This window comes from Lontra canadensis, unplaced genomic scaffold, assembly GCF_010015895.1.
Source record: "Lontra canadensis isolate GAN:19392208 unplaced genomic scaffold, GSC_riverotter_1.0 scaffold45, whole genome shotgun sequence".
Lineage (NCBI taxonomy): Eukaryota > Metazoa > Chordata > Mammalia > Carnivora > Mustelidae > Lontra > Lontra canadensis.
This window is the reverse complement of record NW_022631039.1, coordinates 5,955,824-5,973,598: the sequence shown is the minus strand read 5'-3', so window position 1 is coordinate 5,973,598 and position 17,775 is coordinate 5,955,824. Positions and strand designations below refer to the sequence as shown.

General features: G+C 62.9%; 1 protein-coding gene across 2 annotated transcripts; it reads right to left on the bottom strand.

The window, feature by feature from the left end:
* Positions 1–725: 725 nt before the first annotated feature.
* STX1A (syntaxin 1A) lies at positions 726–17,083 on the bottom strand. 2 transcript variants are annotated; one of them, XR_004384379.1, is made up of 10 exons: positions 16,973–17,083; positions 8,784–8,861; positions 8,496–8,595; positions 5,808–5,882; positions 5,008–5,081; positions 4,802–4,910; positions 4,643–4,716; positions 3,713–3,850; positions 2,180–2,354; positions 726–1,912 (listed from the first exon to the last, which is right to left on the bottom strand). XR_004384379.1 is itself a non-coding variant. In XM_032872433.1 (10 exons), exons 1-10 carry the CDS (start codon positions 17,000–17,002, stop codon positions 1,835–1,837), a joined length of 867 nt encoding a protein of 288 aa, XP_032728324.1. In that variant the 5' UTR covers positions 17,003–17,083; the 3' UTR covers positions 728–1,834. The 2 variants fall into 2 exon arrangements, 1 of the variants encoding a protein (XP_032728324.1); XM_032872433.1 differs by having other exon boundaries at positions 728–1,912; positions 2,180–2,290.
* Between the last annotated feature and the right edge of the window lie 692 nt (positions 17,084–17,775).

The following is a 17,775-nucleotide window of genomic DNA, read 5'->3' as shown; positions in this document are numbered from 1 at the left end:
GGGCCGGATGAGAGCATCTGTGGGACCCGCTGACCTGAGGCCATCGCCCAGCTTCCGGCTGCCCCCGGGTTAAAGGCCTCATCCAGCCTGTGGCCTGGGCTGACCTTGGCCTTGAGCTGCTCCAACTGCTGATTGGCCCAGCACGTGGTTGCCTTTGGGGCCTGTGTCCTGTCCGATTCCCAGTGGTCAGAGGGCAGGCGATTCCTGCCCTGGGTTGTGGGGAACTCTGGGTTGCGGGGGGCTCTGGGTTGCTTGTGACTTGTGGGAAAAGCAGGGGGAGGGGAGAACTATGGACCCGCAGTACAGAACGCGGGCATCAGGCTTCCAGCAGGAGTGGAGACTTTCAGGCCGGGGTGGAGGGGCCTGAGGATCTGGAGGCTGAGGGAGGACAGGGGATCCTCTGCCCGAGTCTCTCCTTCCTGTTCATGCTCTGCACGCTGAGCCCTAAGTTCTAAGACGGGGACAGCGACAAATCCAGAGCAGAGGCAGGGTACAGATACAAATGTTTATTCTACATAAAAATTTCACAAAATGGGCAGCTGGTTGTACCAAGACCTTTGGTGAAAGGGGTGAGGGAGGGGAGGGAAGTTGCTGTTCAAGAAGGCAATACAGACGGTGGTCACAGTCACTGGGCAGGAGCAGAGCTGAGGGGAGGCGGGGCCCCGCTGCGGCCCTGCGCCCTGCCGCATGCACTCGCATGCACACTCCCAGCCTGTCCGCAAGGGGGCAGGCTCTTGGGTGGGGGCACATTTCTGACTGGAGAAGCCCCGAGATGGGGAGGAGGGCGGTCCGCCTCCCTGGCTGGCTGCGAAGTACTGCATCCAGGACACCAGACACCCACGTGGCATGTCCGTGGGGGGACAGCAAGGGCAGGACGTGACTGTAGGCCTGAGGTGACGTCTGACTTTCCAGGGCACAAGAGAGCAGGGACCCCTGTCCCAAACATGCAACACACGATGGCTTGAGAACCTGACAGGCCTGCCGGGGAGGGTGGCTGGCCCGGGGTGTGGGCTTCGGCTAGGGCAGAGGCCCGGCGGGCCCCATCTGCCTCCTGAGCTCAAAGGGTGGCTGGAAACCAGGCACCGGACGACCTCTCTAGAATGTTACCTGGGGTCAGGCATAGCCCGGAGGGGTTGCTCCTGGGGCTATAGGAATGTGGGAAGGGAGGATGAGGCAGCCAAGACCTGCTGGCCCCTGCCCCTAGGCCGGGGAGGGAGCCTGGTCTTGACAGAGCCAGAAGCCACCTGAAGCCACCTGGCCACGACACCCTGAGCCTCCCTGGCAGTGATGAGCTGTTAGAGGCTTAGAGCTGGGCTGTCTCTCAGGGCCACCCCTCCCCTGACCTGAAAAGCAGCACCATGTGGCCAGCTGGCCCCCACCCCTCAGGGGGCTCGGCTTTGGGGGACAGCTGAAGAGAACAGAGGTCAGGGCAGATGGGCCGTTGAGGAGGAGGCAAGGTTGGGGGTCTAGCGAGCGCCCTGGTCCCAGGAGAGGGCAGACCCTGGGCTGGACTGGGGACTGCGGGTGGCAGGGGAAGGGGAGCATGGCTATCCTGGGCAGTGCGACCCGGGAGGGGTGACGCGGCCTGGGCCAGGGCCCAAGTCTGTTCCCTGTGGACCTGCCCCCACCCCACTGGCTCCTCGGTACAGACACACACTGTCACAGAGATCATGCACACGACGGCTCAGGGCAGGGGGTACGGAGGGCCCTACGGCCGAGAAAGGAGCGGTACCGGGTGGGAAGGAAGGGGCTCCGAGCCAGAAGGCGGCGGCAGCCAGCGGGCCTCCTGAGGGCAGACAGACCGTCCGGAACAGAGTGGCGGGTGGGGTGGCTTCTACCCGAAGATGCCTCCGAAGGTGGAGGCGATGACGATGCCCAGGACCACACAGCAGATGATGATCATGATCTTCTTCTGCACGGGGCGGGCGGAAAGGGGCGGCCTCAGACTCGGGGGAGGCTCGGGGCCGGGGCACCCAAGGAGAGGGGTCCCTGAGCAGGGCTGAGGACTGGGGGCCCGGGGCACAAGGATCAGAACTGGGGAAGGTGCCGCCTGGAATGCACCCAGGGAGGCAGTGGCTGTGGGGAGTGAAGGCCTCGGTGTTAGGGCTCCAGTCAAGGCAGAGTGGGGAGGGCTCCGCAGTGGTCCCCGGGGCTCCGAGGGGCAGAGGGGGCTACTGACCCGGCGCGCCTTGCTCTGGTACTTGACGGCCTTCTTGGTGTCCGACACGGCCCTCTCCACGTAGTCCACCGAATGTTCCACGTTGTACTCAATCCTGTCGATCATCTCCCCCTGCAGGGCCGGTGCCCGTGAGCTCCAGCCGGCCCCCTTCAGGGTAGGACTCTGGGGAAGTACCCTGAGGTCAGAGAAAGAAAAGTGGGGGCGTGAGGAGGATGGGGTGCAGCCTGTCACCTGCGCCCCTCAGGCCAGGCGCCCGGGGAGGGCCTGGGCCATGCAGTTCCAGCCAAGGGGGTGCAGACCATGCAGAGGGTGCTCAGCCGGGGCCGGGAGAGGCAGGGAGAGGCAGGGGCGGCAGCGGGTGCTCGGACAGGGGCCCACTCCCTCCTCACAGACATGCGGGTTCCACCCCACTCCGGCTGACTTCGGTCTTCAACATCCAAGGATCCCTGCCTACGCCCGTAGCCCTCCTGGACCCCATAAAACGGTCCCAGCAGCCCCCCAAGGCTGCTCCCACCAGGACGCTGCCTGAGACTACCACCAGCAGTGCCGTAACAAGCGGCCGCGCTCTCCAAGTCCACTGCCCCTGCTGGTGTCCTGCTGGTGTCGCCATGGTCTCCGCCCCAGCAGCCTCCTGGTGGCCTCCCGGCTTCCTGACTCAGCTCACACCACACCCACACTTCAGGGAATCCAGAAGGCCAACGCCCTGTCTGCCTCACCTTCACTACGCACCGAGCTGCAGCCACACGACCTCCTCAGTGAGCCCAGTTCTTGCCAGTCTCAGGACTGGGCTCTGCTGGTCCCGCTCTTCTCACCCCGGGAAGTCTTCCAAGCTCAAATGCCACCTCCTCAGAGAGGCCTTCCCTGACCACCCCCATCCAAAGCAGCAACCGCAGGGACGCTATTACGGTGTTACCACCTTAAGTGTGGCCCTGGAACTAGTAGCAATGGCCTTGAGCCTGTTAGAAATCAAATTCTCCGGCCCCCTCTCCAACCTACCAATCTCTGGGAATGGGGACTGGGAAACCTCCAAGCCCCTCCAAGTGATTCCTGGGCCCTTTTCGAGTTGGAGAACCCCCGCTCTATCTCACTGCCTCCTGCTAACCTTTCCTGGGCACCCGGCACAACCAGAGAACATTGCATTTGTCACTCTCTTCTGCTGCCCTTCCGCCCCACAGACATTAGCTCCAGGAAGCAGCGCCTCCCAGCCCTGCTGTCCTAGTCACTGCTGTACTTCCGGCTCCCCGGGAAGGCAGCCGTCCACTGTGCCCCCGAGACAAACGGCTGGTGAGTTGGACAAGGCTGGGTGGGGGGCCATGCGGGGCCATGCGGGGCCTGGTGGGCCAAGCAGAGCCATGCAAAGGATGAGGGGTCCTTCGGGTGGGCCCGGCCCCGGAGGTGGTTTCACCAGCGGGGGGTGAGTTACCTGGAGACTCGGTCCCTCCCGGGCAGGGCAGCATGTCAGGCAGAAAGGGTGGGGGTTAGTGCAGCCCTGGGGGCTGCTGGGGGCTGAGGGCCGCGGGCCCGGGCTCTCACCTGGCTCTCCACAAGCATGGCCATGTCCATGAACATGTCGTGCAGCTCCCGGATGCTGTTCTCCAGCTTGATGATCTCACTGTGCCGCGTCTCAATCTCGCTCAGGGCCTGCTTTGAGATGCTGGAGTCCATGATGATCTAGAGGGTGGGAGCAGTGGGCTGGGACCTGGGAACCTGCCGCAGGGGGCAGGGCGGGGGGCCTCGGCCAGGACGGCAGGCGGAGGGCGAAGGCCGCGAGGATCGGGGATGGGTGACTGCTCCCTCCCAGCCACAGTGCTCTGCCCCTTCCTGCTGGGTTCCTGCTCGCTGTTACTCGATTTCTCCGGGGCGACTTCTCAGCGTTAATGTGAGGCCCCCTGTGCCCACCACATAGTCACCACTCAGCGGCCTTGTAGGGAGGCCAAGTTGACAGCCCCCAAGGACCCAGGCCTTGAACCTCCTTTCTCCTTCTCCCTCTCCCTGTCCCCCACCCTCCAGTCCGCCTCCCAGAGAGGGCAACTACTCCTCCTTTCTCTCCTGGAACCCGCTAGCTGCCTTCCGCTCTGTGGGCCGCCTCCTTCGGGAAGCCCCCCCCCCTCCCCGCTCAAGTGTCACTTAAATGTAGAGACGGCTAAGGGCACCATGTCTCCCAGGAGAGGAACAAGGCCCTGAGGACGGTGGAAGGAGCCCCTTGCCAGTGGCAAACTGGAGAAGCAAGGAAGTGGACCCGACAGAGCAATCAGGAGACGGTGGTCTTCATTCTACCTGTGCCACTAGTATCTGTGTGGCCTCAGTCCGGTCCCTTTTCCTCTGGGACTCCGCCATCCCTGAAACTGGCCTCTCAAGGTGGCTGTGTCCACAGACTGCCCAGGCCCAGCACTTTGCACGCATACCAGGGGTCCCTGCCAGGGGTGCGGTGGGTGGTGGTAGTGGCGGGTGGCTCACACTCACCCCGGAAGCAAAGATGGCTGGGTTTCCGCTCTCCAGCATGTCCTCCAGCTCCTCGCTGGTCGTGGTCCGGCCAGCTGTGAGCAGGGATCTCACTGAGTCCTGCACACCCGCAGGGTTCGGCCCCAACCCGGCCCCGCCCCCTGCCCCCCGCGAGCTCACTGATCTCCAGCTGCCTCTGGATGCGCCCCTTGCAGCGTTCGCGGTAGTCAGACTGCGTGGCATTGTACTCGGACATGACCTCCACAAACTTGCGGGACAGCGTGGAGTGCTAGGGTGAGACATGGGGGTGCAGATATCAGGCCCAGCTCCAGAGCCCCAGGGCCTCCAGTGCCCACCAGCCCACGCTGGACACCCGCCAGCAGCACCTGTGTCTTTCGGATCCTCAGGTCCGCAGATGAGCGGTTGAGGCCTTCCTCCTGCTCGATGCTCTGCTCGATGCCTGGGGGGACAGGAGGACGCTGAGCCATGACCTGTCCGCCTCGCCACTGTCCTCTCCCTCTTGGACCCACACACCCAGGATCTGCTCCGGATCTCCCCTGGGGAGGGTCTAGTGTGGACTGGGCGTTGGGGGGTGGTCACAGGAAGCAGAGGGAGAGGATGCACCAGACACTGGGGGAGGGGTCGCCAGGGGCCCATCCGGGCGCGCTGCGGGTTCCGGCGTGTGCACATATGCACACCCATGAGGCCTCAGGCACACCGCAAGCTGTGTGTGTGCCTGTGCGTGTGTGTGCCTGTGTGCGCGCACGCGCGTGCGTGTGTGTGCATGTGTGTGCGCGTGTGCGTGTGTGTGCCTGCTGCGCACTGGGTCTGGTGGCTCAGGCCCACCTTGCCTTCTGCTCAGGAAGGCTGTGCGCCAGCAAAGGGCCAGGCGGGGAGGACCTGGTGGCCCCAAGCTGCAGGCCCTCGGTCCCTGGGCCCGTGCACCTCTGCGCTCCCACAAACACGGTGCTGGCCACGCCTTGAACCCTCTTTAGCTTAAGTGGGGGACAATTCCCAGAGTGGAGCCCGGTGCAAACAAGCCTTGCCAGGTAGCGGTGGCACCCTCATGAAGGAAAGCAAGACGCAACGGCCCCCTCCAAGCTAGGGAGACCCGTGGGACGCGGAGGGAGTGGGCCTGGCACGCCCCTCCACCTCCAGCCAGGGCCCGGATGGAGCCCGGACTCACTCTTTAACTTGGAGCGAACTTTGTTTGCGGTCTTCTTTATGTCGGACATGAGCTCCTCCAGCTCCTCCTTCGTCTCTGGGAAGGTAGAAGGGGTAGAGGGTAGACGCCCGGGGCGCCCCCGCTGCTACCTGACAGTCAGACTCAGCCCCTGGCACGGCTCTGTCATGGGGCTCCGGGCAGACCCTGGGTCCCGGGTCTCCCCCCTGGCCCTGGCTAAGGCTCTGCCTGCCCCTCCGCTCCTGGGCCGGGGCCACCCCAGCTGCAGCCTCACCCCCTCCGTGCTGCCTTCCAAGGAGCCTCCCCTCCTCCTTCACTGGCTCTCCCACCCCCTGCAGATAACAGATGGGTCTAAATTTAAGGCAGAAATAATTGTGGAGCAGCTGGCGATGCTGGAGTTGGCGCTGGGGAACACTGACTTGATGCTTGCCTGAGTCGAAAGAGGGGGGGCTGTGGGCTCACCTAGAGTTACCTGGTAGCTCTGGGGGGCCGGGGGGGCCAGACGTCCAGCCAGTAGGGGGACCGAGCCAGGGGCCGGGGAGGCTGAAGCAAGCCCCGGTCAACAGAGCACCCTGGGTGGGGCAGACCTTCTACTGGGTGCCCTTTCCCAGGTGCTGAGCTCAGAGGAGACCAAGTGCTGGATGCCTAATTGGTGGCTGGGGGCACGAGGCACCAGGCCTGGATGGGAGCTGGCGGAGAGAGGCTCAGAGAGCCCTGGGGCAGCAGGTGGCCAGTCCTATGACAGTGAAGCTGGGAGAAGGCCACAGCCCAGTGTTTCTGGCCCTTGCTCCAACTGGAACCTCTCTCTAAAGCTGGCAGAAGCCCTGGGGGTTCCCAGCTTGCTCCACCCCTGGCGAGTGGTAGGCGGGCCGAATGGGGCCAGGTGGGTGTTTCCCTCTGGGGTGCTGGTGACAGCGCCCCAGCCTCAGGGCAACCCCAGGACTCTGACTTCCTGGAAAAACCAGGCCTGAGCTCCTGGGTGAGCCTTAGTTTCCTCTGGGGCTGGGCCCCTCCTAGAGGGGGGGTGGGAGAAGCATTTACAGCTGTTGATCGGTTGGGGGGTACCTCCTAAGTAGGTCGTGAGGTAGGGGGCTTCAGGGAGTGGAGGTGGGTGCCTCTTTCTTACAAACAAAGGAAACTTGGTTATCAGCTGCTCTGACGTCTCTGCCTCTTTTGCTCAGACACAAAACAGCCCAGCCCAGATGGCAGCCCCCAGGGAAGGCAGAGCAGGCCTCGGCCCGGGGACAGCCCCCCACTCGCTGCCGTCCTTCCCGGTGGCTCCTCGGGAACTGCTCCCTCTGGCCTGGAACCCTTACCAGGGAGCCCCCTGCCCTCATCAGTGACCGCCGGCCAGTCCTGAGTGCTTGGCTCACAGTGGCAGTTCCGACCGGGTGGCTACTGACTGAGTGGGGACACCTTGTGCAGAAGGTGGGACAAGAGGAAGGAACTGGCGTCTCTGTGGCCCCACGCTCGGCCTGTCTGCCAGCAGAGGAGGGCCTCCGCTCTTTCCAGCACTCTGCTCCAGTTGTCAGCCCCCTTCCGACCCTCAGCAGGAGGGACCCACACGGGGACACACCCAGACTCAGACACACGCATTCGTGAAGACGTATGACGTCACACGTTGCTACCTGACACAAGTCTCTGGGGAAAGGGGCAACGCGTGATGGCCATACTGAACACGGGCCCTGTCTTGGGGGGGGCCCCCCCTCTCTTTCCCACCCATTCCTGGGACAGGCTCCCGGCTCCCAGCAGACTCGTATCGCTTTCTAAGGGTCTGGCCCTGGGCTAGCTCGGCTTGGCCCTGGCCTCGGGTTCCAGTGCACTTTGGGGGCTGCGGAGAGATTTCTTCTGGGGGCTTGAGGAGGCCTGCAGGCTGGGCTGAGGGGCCAGGGATAGGGAGACACAGCAGGAGGCCACACGCAAACCCAGCCCTAAGGGCTTCCCCTGGGCCATCCAGGGCCGGGACCCTCCCCCTTGCATTCTTGGGGCCCCCTGGGCTGGAGGGGGGGGGCAAGGAGGCGAGCCAGCAGGAGCAGTGTACACCTGCTCAGGTCACAGGCCTGGGCGCCCGCACTGTCACTGCCTCCCCAGGGCCGAGGGGAAGGAACCTCGGACCTGCGTGCTGTCAGCCCGGCACAGGGCTGGGCAGTCACCAACACCTCGCCAGGAACTGCGACAGGAGGGTTGGGGGGCCTGTCTGGGGACAGAGTGCAATGCAGACACACAGAGGCTCCCTGTGTGCAGGAGAAAGGTGACTTCCTGGAGCCCTGGGAAGGCCCGGCTCCGGGGTACCAGTGGCCAGGTGCCAGGGCTGCTAGCTCCCTCCGGAAGCTCCTCCCGCTTGGCCGACTCGCCCTCCCACGGCGCTGAAGCTCGGCGCGGCCATCTGCTCCCCCGGGAGGCTCGGGAAGGGGAGGGGCTGGGCAGAGAGGCTTCCTTTTGAGCCAGGCAGCACCCCCCGACCCAGCTTACCTGCCCAAGGTTGGTGCCCCACTCCATGCCAGCCTGGGTGGAGACCCGGGGCCAGCGGGGGATGCTGGGCACCGACCCCTGCCCCGGGCCAGCTGCGTTCCCTGGAGCTTTCCAAGGGGCCCTCCCCACACCGGGCAGGCCCAGCAGTGAGGGTGCTGGGGATCCAGAAGCCCCTCCCCGGCAGGACGTGCCCCCCCCACCCCGGTCCTACACACTCACTCTCGTCGGGGTTGGGGGAGGCCAGGATGGCGCTGTGCTTCCGCTTCACCTCCTCCACGTTCTCCGAGATCTTGTCGATGAAGCCTCGGATCTCCTCCACCTGTGCACCAGGGCCTCGGTCAGGAGGAGACCGGGAAGGGCGCTCGCGGGCCCCGGGGCTGGACCAGACTGGGGCTGGCGGTCAGGTACAGAGGGGCTGGACCAGGCTTCGGGTGGGGGTGTGACGTGGGTCCCCCCGCTCCAAGGTCTCCCGGGGTATTCGAGGGCGTGGGGTGTGCTGGCTCCCACCTGTTCGAAGAACTCATCCATGAAGCCATCCCGGTCCACCGTGACAGTGACATCGTCATCATCATCGCTGTCCTTGGCCTGCGCGGGCGTGTGCACACGTGAGTGGAACTGCAGCGGCCCCACAGGGTCTCGCCGGGCCTGGGACTGCAAACTGCCCAGCATCCACATGCAGGAGGCTGGTGGGCTCAGCTCCGGGGCCCTGACTGCCGCCCTCTGTCCTCAGTCCTCTTGGCAGGGACAAGGTCTGGCTATGCCCCAGCTCCCAGCCACAGTGAGACCTGGAGGACCCCTGGGGCCCCAGCGTAAGGAGAGAGGCCCTGCCTGTCAAGTTGGTGACAGGGCCCAGTCTCCACCTCTAGGCCAACGACTCCTTCCCCTGCCCAGCTGCTTGCCCTTTTCCCACAGAACCGGGGCCCTCCCGACACACCCCTCACCCTAGGGAGCAGCTGGAAACGCTTGGCCCCCTGGCCAGCGGCCCCAACTCACAGACCTTGCCTGGGACACACTGCCTAGAAGCCGGCCTTCTCTACTTCCCAGTCCCGATGGGTTGTCTTTTTTTTTTTTTAAAGATTTTATTTATCTGACAGAGATCACAAGTAGGCAGAGAGGCAGGCAGAGAGAGAGGAAGGGAAGCAGGCTCCCTGCTGGGCAGAGACCCCCCCCCCGCCATGCAGGGCTCGATCCCAGAACCCTGAGATCATGACCTGAGCCAAAGGCAGAGGCTTTAACCCACTGAGCCACCCAGGTGCCCCCCCACCCCGTCAGTGGTTTTAATTAGGATGGAGCCCAAAGTTCCCAAGCTCCTTTTTGGCAGGGGGTAGGGGAGTGGGGGGGGCAGTCCAAGTGTGGGAGGCCTGGGTGCCATGCCACCCATACCTGCCTCGGAGAAGGTAGGCTGGCTCAGACTGGGGGGCTGTCCCACAGTGCCTGAAGCAGGCCTGGGAGATCCCGGCTGTGCGCAGCCCTGCAAACCCAGCTCTCCCTTTGTCACGCTTGACATCAGACCTCCATCCTCTTTCCCTTCAGGCCCAGAGCTGGGCCCCACCAGCCTGAGAGGCCAGTCATGTCGCTTGGCTCAGGGCCTGCCCTAGGCCCCACCCCACCACCCTGGGAGCAGCCGGACAAAAGCCACCCATAATGGGGCTGAGTAATTAGACCTGTGACTCCCAGTGTGCTGGCCACGCTCGTCACTGTCCGCCTTACACGCTTCCGAATCGCCAGGGGCAGCCCGCTCTTCTGGCAAGGGCAAGTCCCTCTCCACGGCCAAGGCCAGGGGCCCCCTCACACTGGGGTTATCAGGCTTGATCACACCCCTTCAGGTCTCAGCACCCATGGGGAGGAGGTGTGAGCAGGCTCGGCACTGGCCTTCACCTTCATCTCTCTTGTGTCAGGGTCCGAGCCAGGGACCAGGCAGTCAATGGTTGAGGGATGGTGAAGCTGGGGGACCCAGGAGGCTGGGCCCAGCTGGCCTGCTGGGGAGGGACCCAGGTTCTGTGCCCAGCACAGACAGTGACTGGCTGAGGGACGTGCCCTCGGAGTCTGTTTGCTCCTGTGTGCAGTGGGGACAGGGACGCCTGGCTGCAAGGACAGAAGGCTGAGGAAGGGTGGGAAGGCACAGCATGTTCTGTAAAGGGCTGTGCCCCTGGGGCTCTCGGGGTCCCACTGCCCCCCCCAGAGAGGGACCAGACAGCAGAGGGGTTGGCTGGGAGCTTTATGGAGGCGGCTCTCACAGGCCCCTCTCATCAGGAGATCACACCTCCTCCCCCAGCAGCTAAAATAAATCCTTGCTCCCACAAGTGCCTGTGGCTGCTACCAGGTGGCCCCCTCCCCCCGGCCAAGCCCACCTATAGACAAAGAGAATCTAGAAGCCATTTCCACACTTTTGAACCCTGCCAGGAGCAGGACCTAAGCTAGAGGAGCACTTAGGGAAACTGAGGCAGAGTGCAGTCTGGAGGAGCCCAGTTCCCCCTCCGGGGCAGCCTGCTAGGTTGGGAGGTGGCCCCAGGAACTCCTGCCCTTCAGAGGCCTGCCCTGTCTTTCTTGGCATCTAGAGAAGCAGAGGGATGGACAGAAAAGGACAGAAGGAGAATGTTCCAGGTGCTCTCCCAAGAAGAGTAATGACCAGCTAGGGCCAAAGACAAGGGCATCAGAGTTTCCAGAGACGAGAGCCGTTGCCAGAGACCCCTGGTGCCCCGGCTGCCAGCCCATCCGTCAAATAAGGATGGATCTTCTCCAGCATCCAGCAGCTCCGACCTGCCCCGTCCATGGCCTCCCCAGAAATCTGACAGCTGGAGTCGGGGAGTTTCTCCCACACAGGGTTGACAGGAAGGACGCTCACGCTCTTCCCCCGGCCCCCAGGCCATGAGGGCAGAGCTGAGGAAGGGGACACCTGGGGCCAGGGCCTGACTGGGGCTCCCAGGCTGGGGTACACCCCGAAGGTGGCATTCGGATTGACCCCAAAGCCGCTCGGAGAACTGAGCGCCTGAATTTGCAGCCCGGGTCACAGCAGTGGTGACTCCAAGCAAAGCCTTGAGGGGATTCTCCATGGGGACCCCTCCCTTACCACGTCCTGGCGCTTCCTCCTCCACAGGACTTTGTACCCACTGCCCCTTGCCACTTCACTGGCGCAGCCTGAAACTGGACCCTGGTACACCCCACCTAAACCATCTCCCTGCCTCCACAACCCACCCGCTGTCTTCCCCTGCCCCAGTGCAATTCCCTCCACCTGGAATGCTGATTCCACGAAGCAGACATTCCCACCATCCTTTGATGCCACCTCCTTCCAGAAGCCTTCCCCCAGGTCAGTATCTCGCTCCTCTGGTTCCCCACACACTGTTCACATCTCTACTGGAACCACAGCCACGCACTGAAAAGCCACCTTGGCCTCAGCTTGCACACCTCCTGTGATGGTGAGCTCACTAGGCTTCCCCAGGCGGCTCTGCCTACCTTGGGCTGCTCCAATTGTCCCTTTATTGTGGCCCTAAGCCACGAAGAACCTGTTGGTGCCCTTGCCCTTGGCTGGACTTGCTAGAGATCTGACGGCAGCATCCACACCTTCCCTGGGTTCTTCTCCTCAAGCTGACCATTCCCTTCCCCTCACATCCCTCCCAGGACCCTAAGTTAAGTTGCAACCCCTGCCCCAGACTTGTTTGGTTCAGCCTCTGTCTTCTTCTGCGGTACATGATATAAACTCAATCTGTTGTTGATTATGATCTAAGTGGTACCAAAGAGCTGACCCATCCCCTCCCTCTTTTTATGTGGTCTACCTTCATTAATGCAACCAGACATCAGTATAAGTGATCATACAGCACTTCCTGGCCAGAAAAGCCCCAAGCCCTTACCCGCCCCTGTCTACTTGGTTGGATTTTAGGCTCAAGGGAAGGACTTTGTTTTGCTCAATGTCTTCATTTGTTCTGATCCTTGTTCCACTTTGTGAGAATCTGATGGCTCATGGCTCTGGGGCTCCCTGCAACCTCGTCCATATCTAAGCCGGAGCCCTGTGGCACCTTTCTAGAGACATCCTCCAGATTCACTAAGAGCCCAGCCAAGTTTCACTGGACACTAAATAAATGACAAGCCCCAAGCCCAGACACACTTGGACCCAAAACGAAGTAGGAACTGGGCTGGCATGTGCTCGTGTCCTGGGGGTGGTCAGGGAGGGCATCACTGACATGCACCAAGGGAGCACCCAGATGGTTTAGAATCATGAGGACCCCAGCTCCCTTGAAAACCTGCTAGCCCTCTATGAGTGACAGACACAGCACCAGAAAGAAGGCTGGACTGGACTGGGGACTTGAGGTGGCAGCTGGAGCCTGCTGGGGGTCGCAAGCATCTTCAGGATAAACCCAGCCCGTCATCATATGAGCAACCTACCGGCCATCTGGCCCAAACTAGGTTCTGCCTCATTCTCCTGAGCTCCTCCTCTGAAACCCCCCATTCCCAAGGGTCCCCCCAAATCAGAAACTAGGGTACATCTACTTTCTTCCCCTTCTCCTATCCATCCAATATTTAACTTGTTGCGGTGTTCTTTTCACTGGGTCTTAAACCTGGTCCAGCACCATGATTCCTTGGAAGGCTTAAAAAAAACCCCAAAACCCAAAACCCGGCTTCCAGGATTCTACCCAGAGAGATGGAATCAGAATTTAGGGGTTTGGGGCTGGTAAGGCTAAGTTTTTAAAAAGCCCCCCGCCCCGGGGTTGAGAACCAGTTGTCTGACCTTTCTCCTCTCTGATAGGCTCTGGCCTCGTGAGGCCTCTGGGACAAGCCATCCAGGATGAAGGCTGCCCTGGCCAGAAGCCGTGCACTTCCAGAGAAGGCCAGACAGCCCTGGTGGTCTCTGCTGGCAGAGGCCCCAGGATTCCGGGATACCTTCCTGGAAACAGAAGTGTGATTCCTCTAAGAGGCTGGGAGGCCAGCAGCCTCCAGGCCCGTCCCTGGGGATGGATGGCGTGAGGCCAGCCCCTGTGTTGATTCATTCCTCTAGAGCAGGAGTTGGCTGTTGTCTGCCTCGCCTCGAGGGCTAGTTTTTTTCCCCTTCTTGTTTTTAAGGACAAACTGAAGTCAATACCACTAGAGCAGAGAGACCCAGCGCTGAGTCAGGGGTATGTGAGGCCAAACCGGGTCTCCAGGAAAGAGGGGCTCCCCCCACCCCCATCTGATCCCTTCACCCTCTCCCCATCTGGTGTCCGCTCTTCACCTCCAGATCCTTGCCCCTGACCGGGGGCCCCAGGGCAGCTCCAGGAGGCAGCCTCCACCGGTGGAGAGGAGCCGGCTTCAGCTCCACACTACCCTCCTGCCCCAAACCACAACATACCACAGGACCTTCAATAAACCCCTGGCCCTTTCCAGACCTCACTTTTCCAATCTGTGAAAGAGGAGGTTTTCCTATCTGTGAAAGAGGAAAGACTAGATCATCCCTGAAGATCATTCTGGCTGCACCCCAGGTTTCTTCTGGAAGAGAAACCCACTGTTTCTTCTGGGAAACCCCAGGGAGGTAAGGGGAGGGAGGAGGCCTACTCTTATATCCCTAGTCTTCCACTTTGCAAGGCTGATCTGGCCAGGTGCACTGTAGGGATGAAACGGGCAAAGAGAGATTAAGGCAAGAACCTGCCTGGTGTTGCCCAGGACACCAAGTCTCTTTTCTCTCAGCGAGAGAGAAAGTGGGAACGGGTGGGCTTCCCCACCCAGGCCTGCCCCCAGTGAGCAGGCATCAGATCACCCTCCATTCTCTCCTGGTTGGGCATTCCAGACTCTCTGCCTTTACTCACATGGGTCCCTCCTCCCAGTTCTATCCAACTCCCTCCGGGCCACCCTAGGTTCCCTTCTTCCGGGGTCTGGCGGCCCCCGCGCTCCCTCCTCTCTGTCCTCCGGTTCCCGCGGCAGGCCCCAGGTCCTGCATGGGGCTTAGCACGAAGATAAACAACCTCCTGGACCCAGGAAAGGGTGGGTGAGCTCCAAGATCTCAGAAAGAAAACCAGGAAAGCCTCCGAATAGGGGGGAAGGAGGCAGTAGCATGCCAGGTGGGGCTGCCCGGGGGGTGGGGGGCCATCTTGCCCTAAGTCTCTCTGGTTCTGTGACCCTGGGCTAGTCCTTGCCCCTCTGAGACCCCTGGGTGGCCCTTCTGATCTCTGAGGGCCCCCGATGATCCCTTCGCTCCGTGTGCACAACCACAGGATAAGCTGCGTGAGGAGCGGATGCTGGCGAAGGCTGGAGGGCTGGGCCCGGCCTGCAGAGCGCTGAGGAAATGTGCCAGCTCCTTCCCCAAGTGTGACTTTTATAAATAAGCTCCCTTTGCTTTCCTTCCAAATGTGGTGGCGTTGGATGTGGAAGGAGGAGGGGGAGGTGGGAGGGAGGGCTGGCGGGGGTGCAAGTCACTGGCCCGAGCACCACCTCTGTCCAGCCCAGCCTGTACACCGGCCTCTCGGTTCCTGGGGATTCTGACTCCTGGGGTTCAAGGTCTCTCTTAAATATGGAGTCAGACTCAGGTGACCACCCCTTGCCTTGAGAAACTGGGCTCTAGGTTTTCTTATCTCTCCTTCTACAGGTGGGAACCCAAGACCCAGAGGGAGACTTGTGGGAATGAGAGGTTCCCCCAGACTAGCTGTCCCACCCCACCCTGTGTGGGCTCCTGCGGGCTGCTGGAAACCCCCAGGGGGCAGGACCACCTGCCAATGAGGACAGCAGCCTTCACTGGCTCTGAATGCCTGCGGGGTGGGGTCTAGTGGAGAAGCCAGGCCTCGCCATCTAAGGGAGCCCCAAGGCTACTGTTTATGTATATATGTGGGGGGATGTGGGTGAGGGAGTCACAGAGACACACCCCAGACCAACAGTCTGGGTTCAAACTCCCTATAACCCATGCCCCGCCCCCCAGGCCTCCAGTCCCCGCCAGGCCTAAGTCTGACTGTCTTTGGGACAAAACCCCTTTCTACTGTCCCTTTTGGCTACCGGGCGTGCCATTTGCTCTCTTATGCCTCAGTTTCCCCTTTAGGAGAGGGGACGAAGGCTGATGCGCCAGACAGCTTGTCACATGTAAAGGACTGTGTTCCCCTGACCACTTGGTTCCCACATACACTCCCGTCTGACCCACCAGGCGTCCGAACATCAGCAAATGCACCGCACAGCCACTCATCGCCGAGATAACATTCTTTCTGACTCAACACAGCACAGGAAGCTTGAGGGCAACCGCAAGGGCTGGCGGGGGAAGTGTTTAGACATCATATATGACATGAGGGACCATCTTCTTCCTTTGAAACCTCCTGAGGTTTACCCTGGGGGTTGGGCATGTGGCCAGGAATAAAAGGTCTGTTGGGAGGGTGGGGGGGGGGGTCCTAGCCAGAGCAAGGGGGGAGATGTAGGCAGGAGTACAGGTCCCAGCTCCAGACTGCCTAGGAGACAAGACTGGTACAATGGAAGAGATGGGGCACAAATGCAGGGAGCCTCTAGACAGGTCAAGCCAGGGGCTCAAAAACCCAAAGTACACTTGAAACTTTCCATATGAGGACCTCGGTCTCTGGATCTGAGTTGGGTAGCAGAGGGAGGGCTCAGAGGAGCCCGTGAGCTAGCTGCCCCCCACCCCAGATCAGCACTGTGGGCAGGGCACCTGCCAGCCAGCATGGTGGTTAGCTAGGGGATCCGACAAGAGTCAGCTTGGTCTAAAGTCCTGATGCCCCCCTCCCCACAGGCAGGCTTCATTTCCTTCAATGCCCCCACATGCCCCCAGGCTTGCCATCTCTAAGGGCAGAGGTGAGAATGTCCTCATAAATGTCAGAGTCCAGGGGAGACAGGGGTGAAGGGGTAGGGGGAGTGAGGAGCAGGCGGCAGGGGTCTCAGTCAGGGCCAGGAGAGGGTGGGCTCTGTCTGGTCAGAGCCTTTGCGCATCCTCTTACTTCCCCCAAACCCCGCCCCAGGAGCCACACCCCGGGGGCCCCGAGACACAGGTGGAAAAATAGGTTCAGGCTGGACTCAGACCAGGAACCCCGGAAGATCGCAAAACGCCGCGAGCCGGGGCTGCCAGGAAGCCGGCGAGGGGGACCGGGGGCGAATCCGACCCCTCAGGGACTGGGGCGGGCACCTAACCCCGAGCGCGACGGGGGTGGGGAGCCACAGGTGATGGGAGCTACAGGTGACGGAGGCGGCGGGGCGCCCCGCGGGACAGCGCCCGCCCGAGGGGCCCGGCCCCACCCGGCGGCCCGGTTTCCGCAGCGCGCCCCGCCGCTGGGCTCTGGGCAGGGGACCGCCCCGGCCCCTTCCCACTGCGGTCCCGCCCTCTGCCCACACCCGTGCCGGGGGACAGGAGGGTCAGCGATGCGGCACCGCGGGGGGACAGAGACGGGACCGGCTCCGCGGGCCGCGGGCGAGGTCAACCTTCCGTCCCGCCGCGGATATCCGGAAACAGCCCTCCGACCCCCCCAAAACAAGGGGGCGCGGGAAAGTTTATCCGGGACCCGGGGCTCCGGCCGCCAGCCCGCGGGCCCACGGCGCCGAGCTCACGCGAGCCCGCGACCGCCAGTGGGTCCGAGGGGCGGGACCCGGAAGGGGGTCGGGGTCCCGGGCTCCGCGCCGCGCCCTCCCGCCCGGCCGGGGACGCAGGGGGCTATCGCCGGGTGGCCGCCGAGGCCGCGAGGGGAGCGGCCGGCGCGCGGGGCGCGGGGCGCGGGTGGCGAGCGGCGGCGCGCGGGGGCCGGACTCACCGTGCGGAGCTCCTGGGTTCGGTCCTTCATGCTCCCGGGAGTGGCAGCGGCGCCGGCTGTGGCCGTGTGAGCCCCGCATGCGCGGCGGCCGCCCTGCGGCTGCGCAGCGCCAGCGCGGCCCCGCCCCGGCCCCCGGGACCCCGGCCCAGCCCCCAGCCCGGCCCCGCCCAGCCACCGCCCCCGTCCCCGTCCCGCCCCGCCCCGCCCCGCCCCGCCCCGGCGGCTCCGGGCGCGCACAGCGGGGTCGGAGCCCGGGGACCCCGTGCGCGCGTTGCCCTCGCGTGCCCCGCGCCGCGTGATCCCTGCCAGGCATGGGGCCCCCGGAGCCCCCGCTCCCTCTCTGCGCTCAGCCGCCCTCGTTCTGGACCCTGGATCTTCGCCCCCAGAGCTCCTCCCATCCCTGGGGATTTGCTGGAGGTCGGAAACCCCTCGCTTTCCTTGGAACCTCTGGCACTCGCCCCCAAAACCCTGCTCCAGAGTTTCAGCCGCTGAGCCCCCACCCTTCTCGCTTACCCCCAACACCTCATCCCGACTCAGGCTCTGGCCCCTCTTTCCCCGGGATTTCTCGGTTCCCTGGTGATGCTGGGCGACCACTTTTCTCCTTTAGTTTCCGCTCCCAGCAGGATGCAGGGACCCTCCTTGAGGAAGGGAGGTCTAAGCTAACGCCTGTTCTTCTAACCCCTTTCCCTGCAGCCCCAACCCTGAGTCCCAGCCCCAGGCCTGAGATCCTATGTCTCTCCACGGCTGGGGGCAGCTCAGCCTGGGGCCCAGCTCTCCGTAGCGCTAATGGAAAGATCTTAGCA

Excerpts from the sequence above, each read along its gene's own strand:
- STX1A (XM_032872433.1), bottom strand. The coding sequence starts at position 17,002 with ATGAAGGACCGAACCCAGGAGCTCCGCACG. Across the intron at positions 5,082-5,807 it reads AGTTCGCTCCAAGTTAAAGA|GCATCGAGCAGAGCATCGAG; the intron begins GTGAGTCCGGGC and ends CTGTCCCCCCAG. Across the intron at positions 1,913-2,179 it reads ACCAGAGCAAGGCGCGCCGG|AAGAAGATCATGATCATCAT; the intron begins GTCAGTAGCCCC and ends CGCCCCGTGCAG.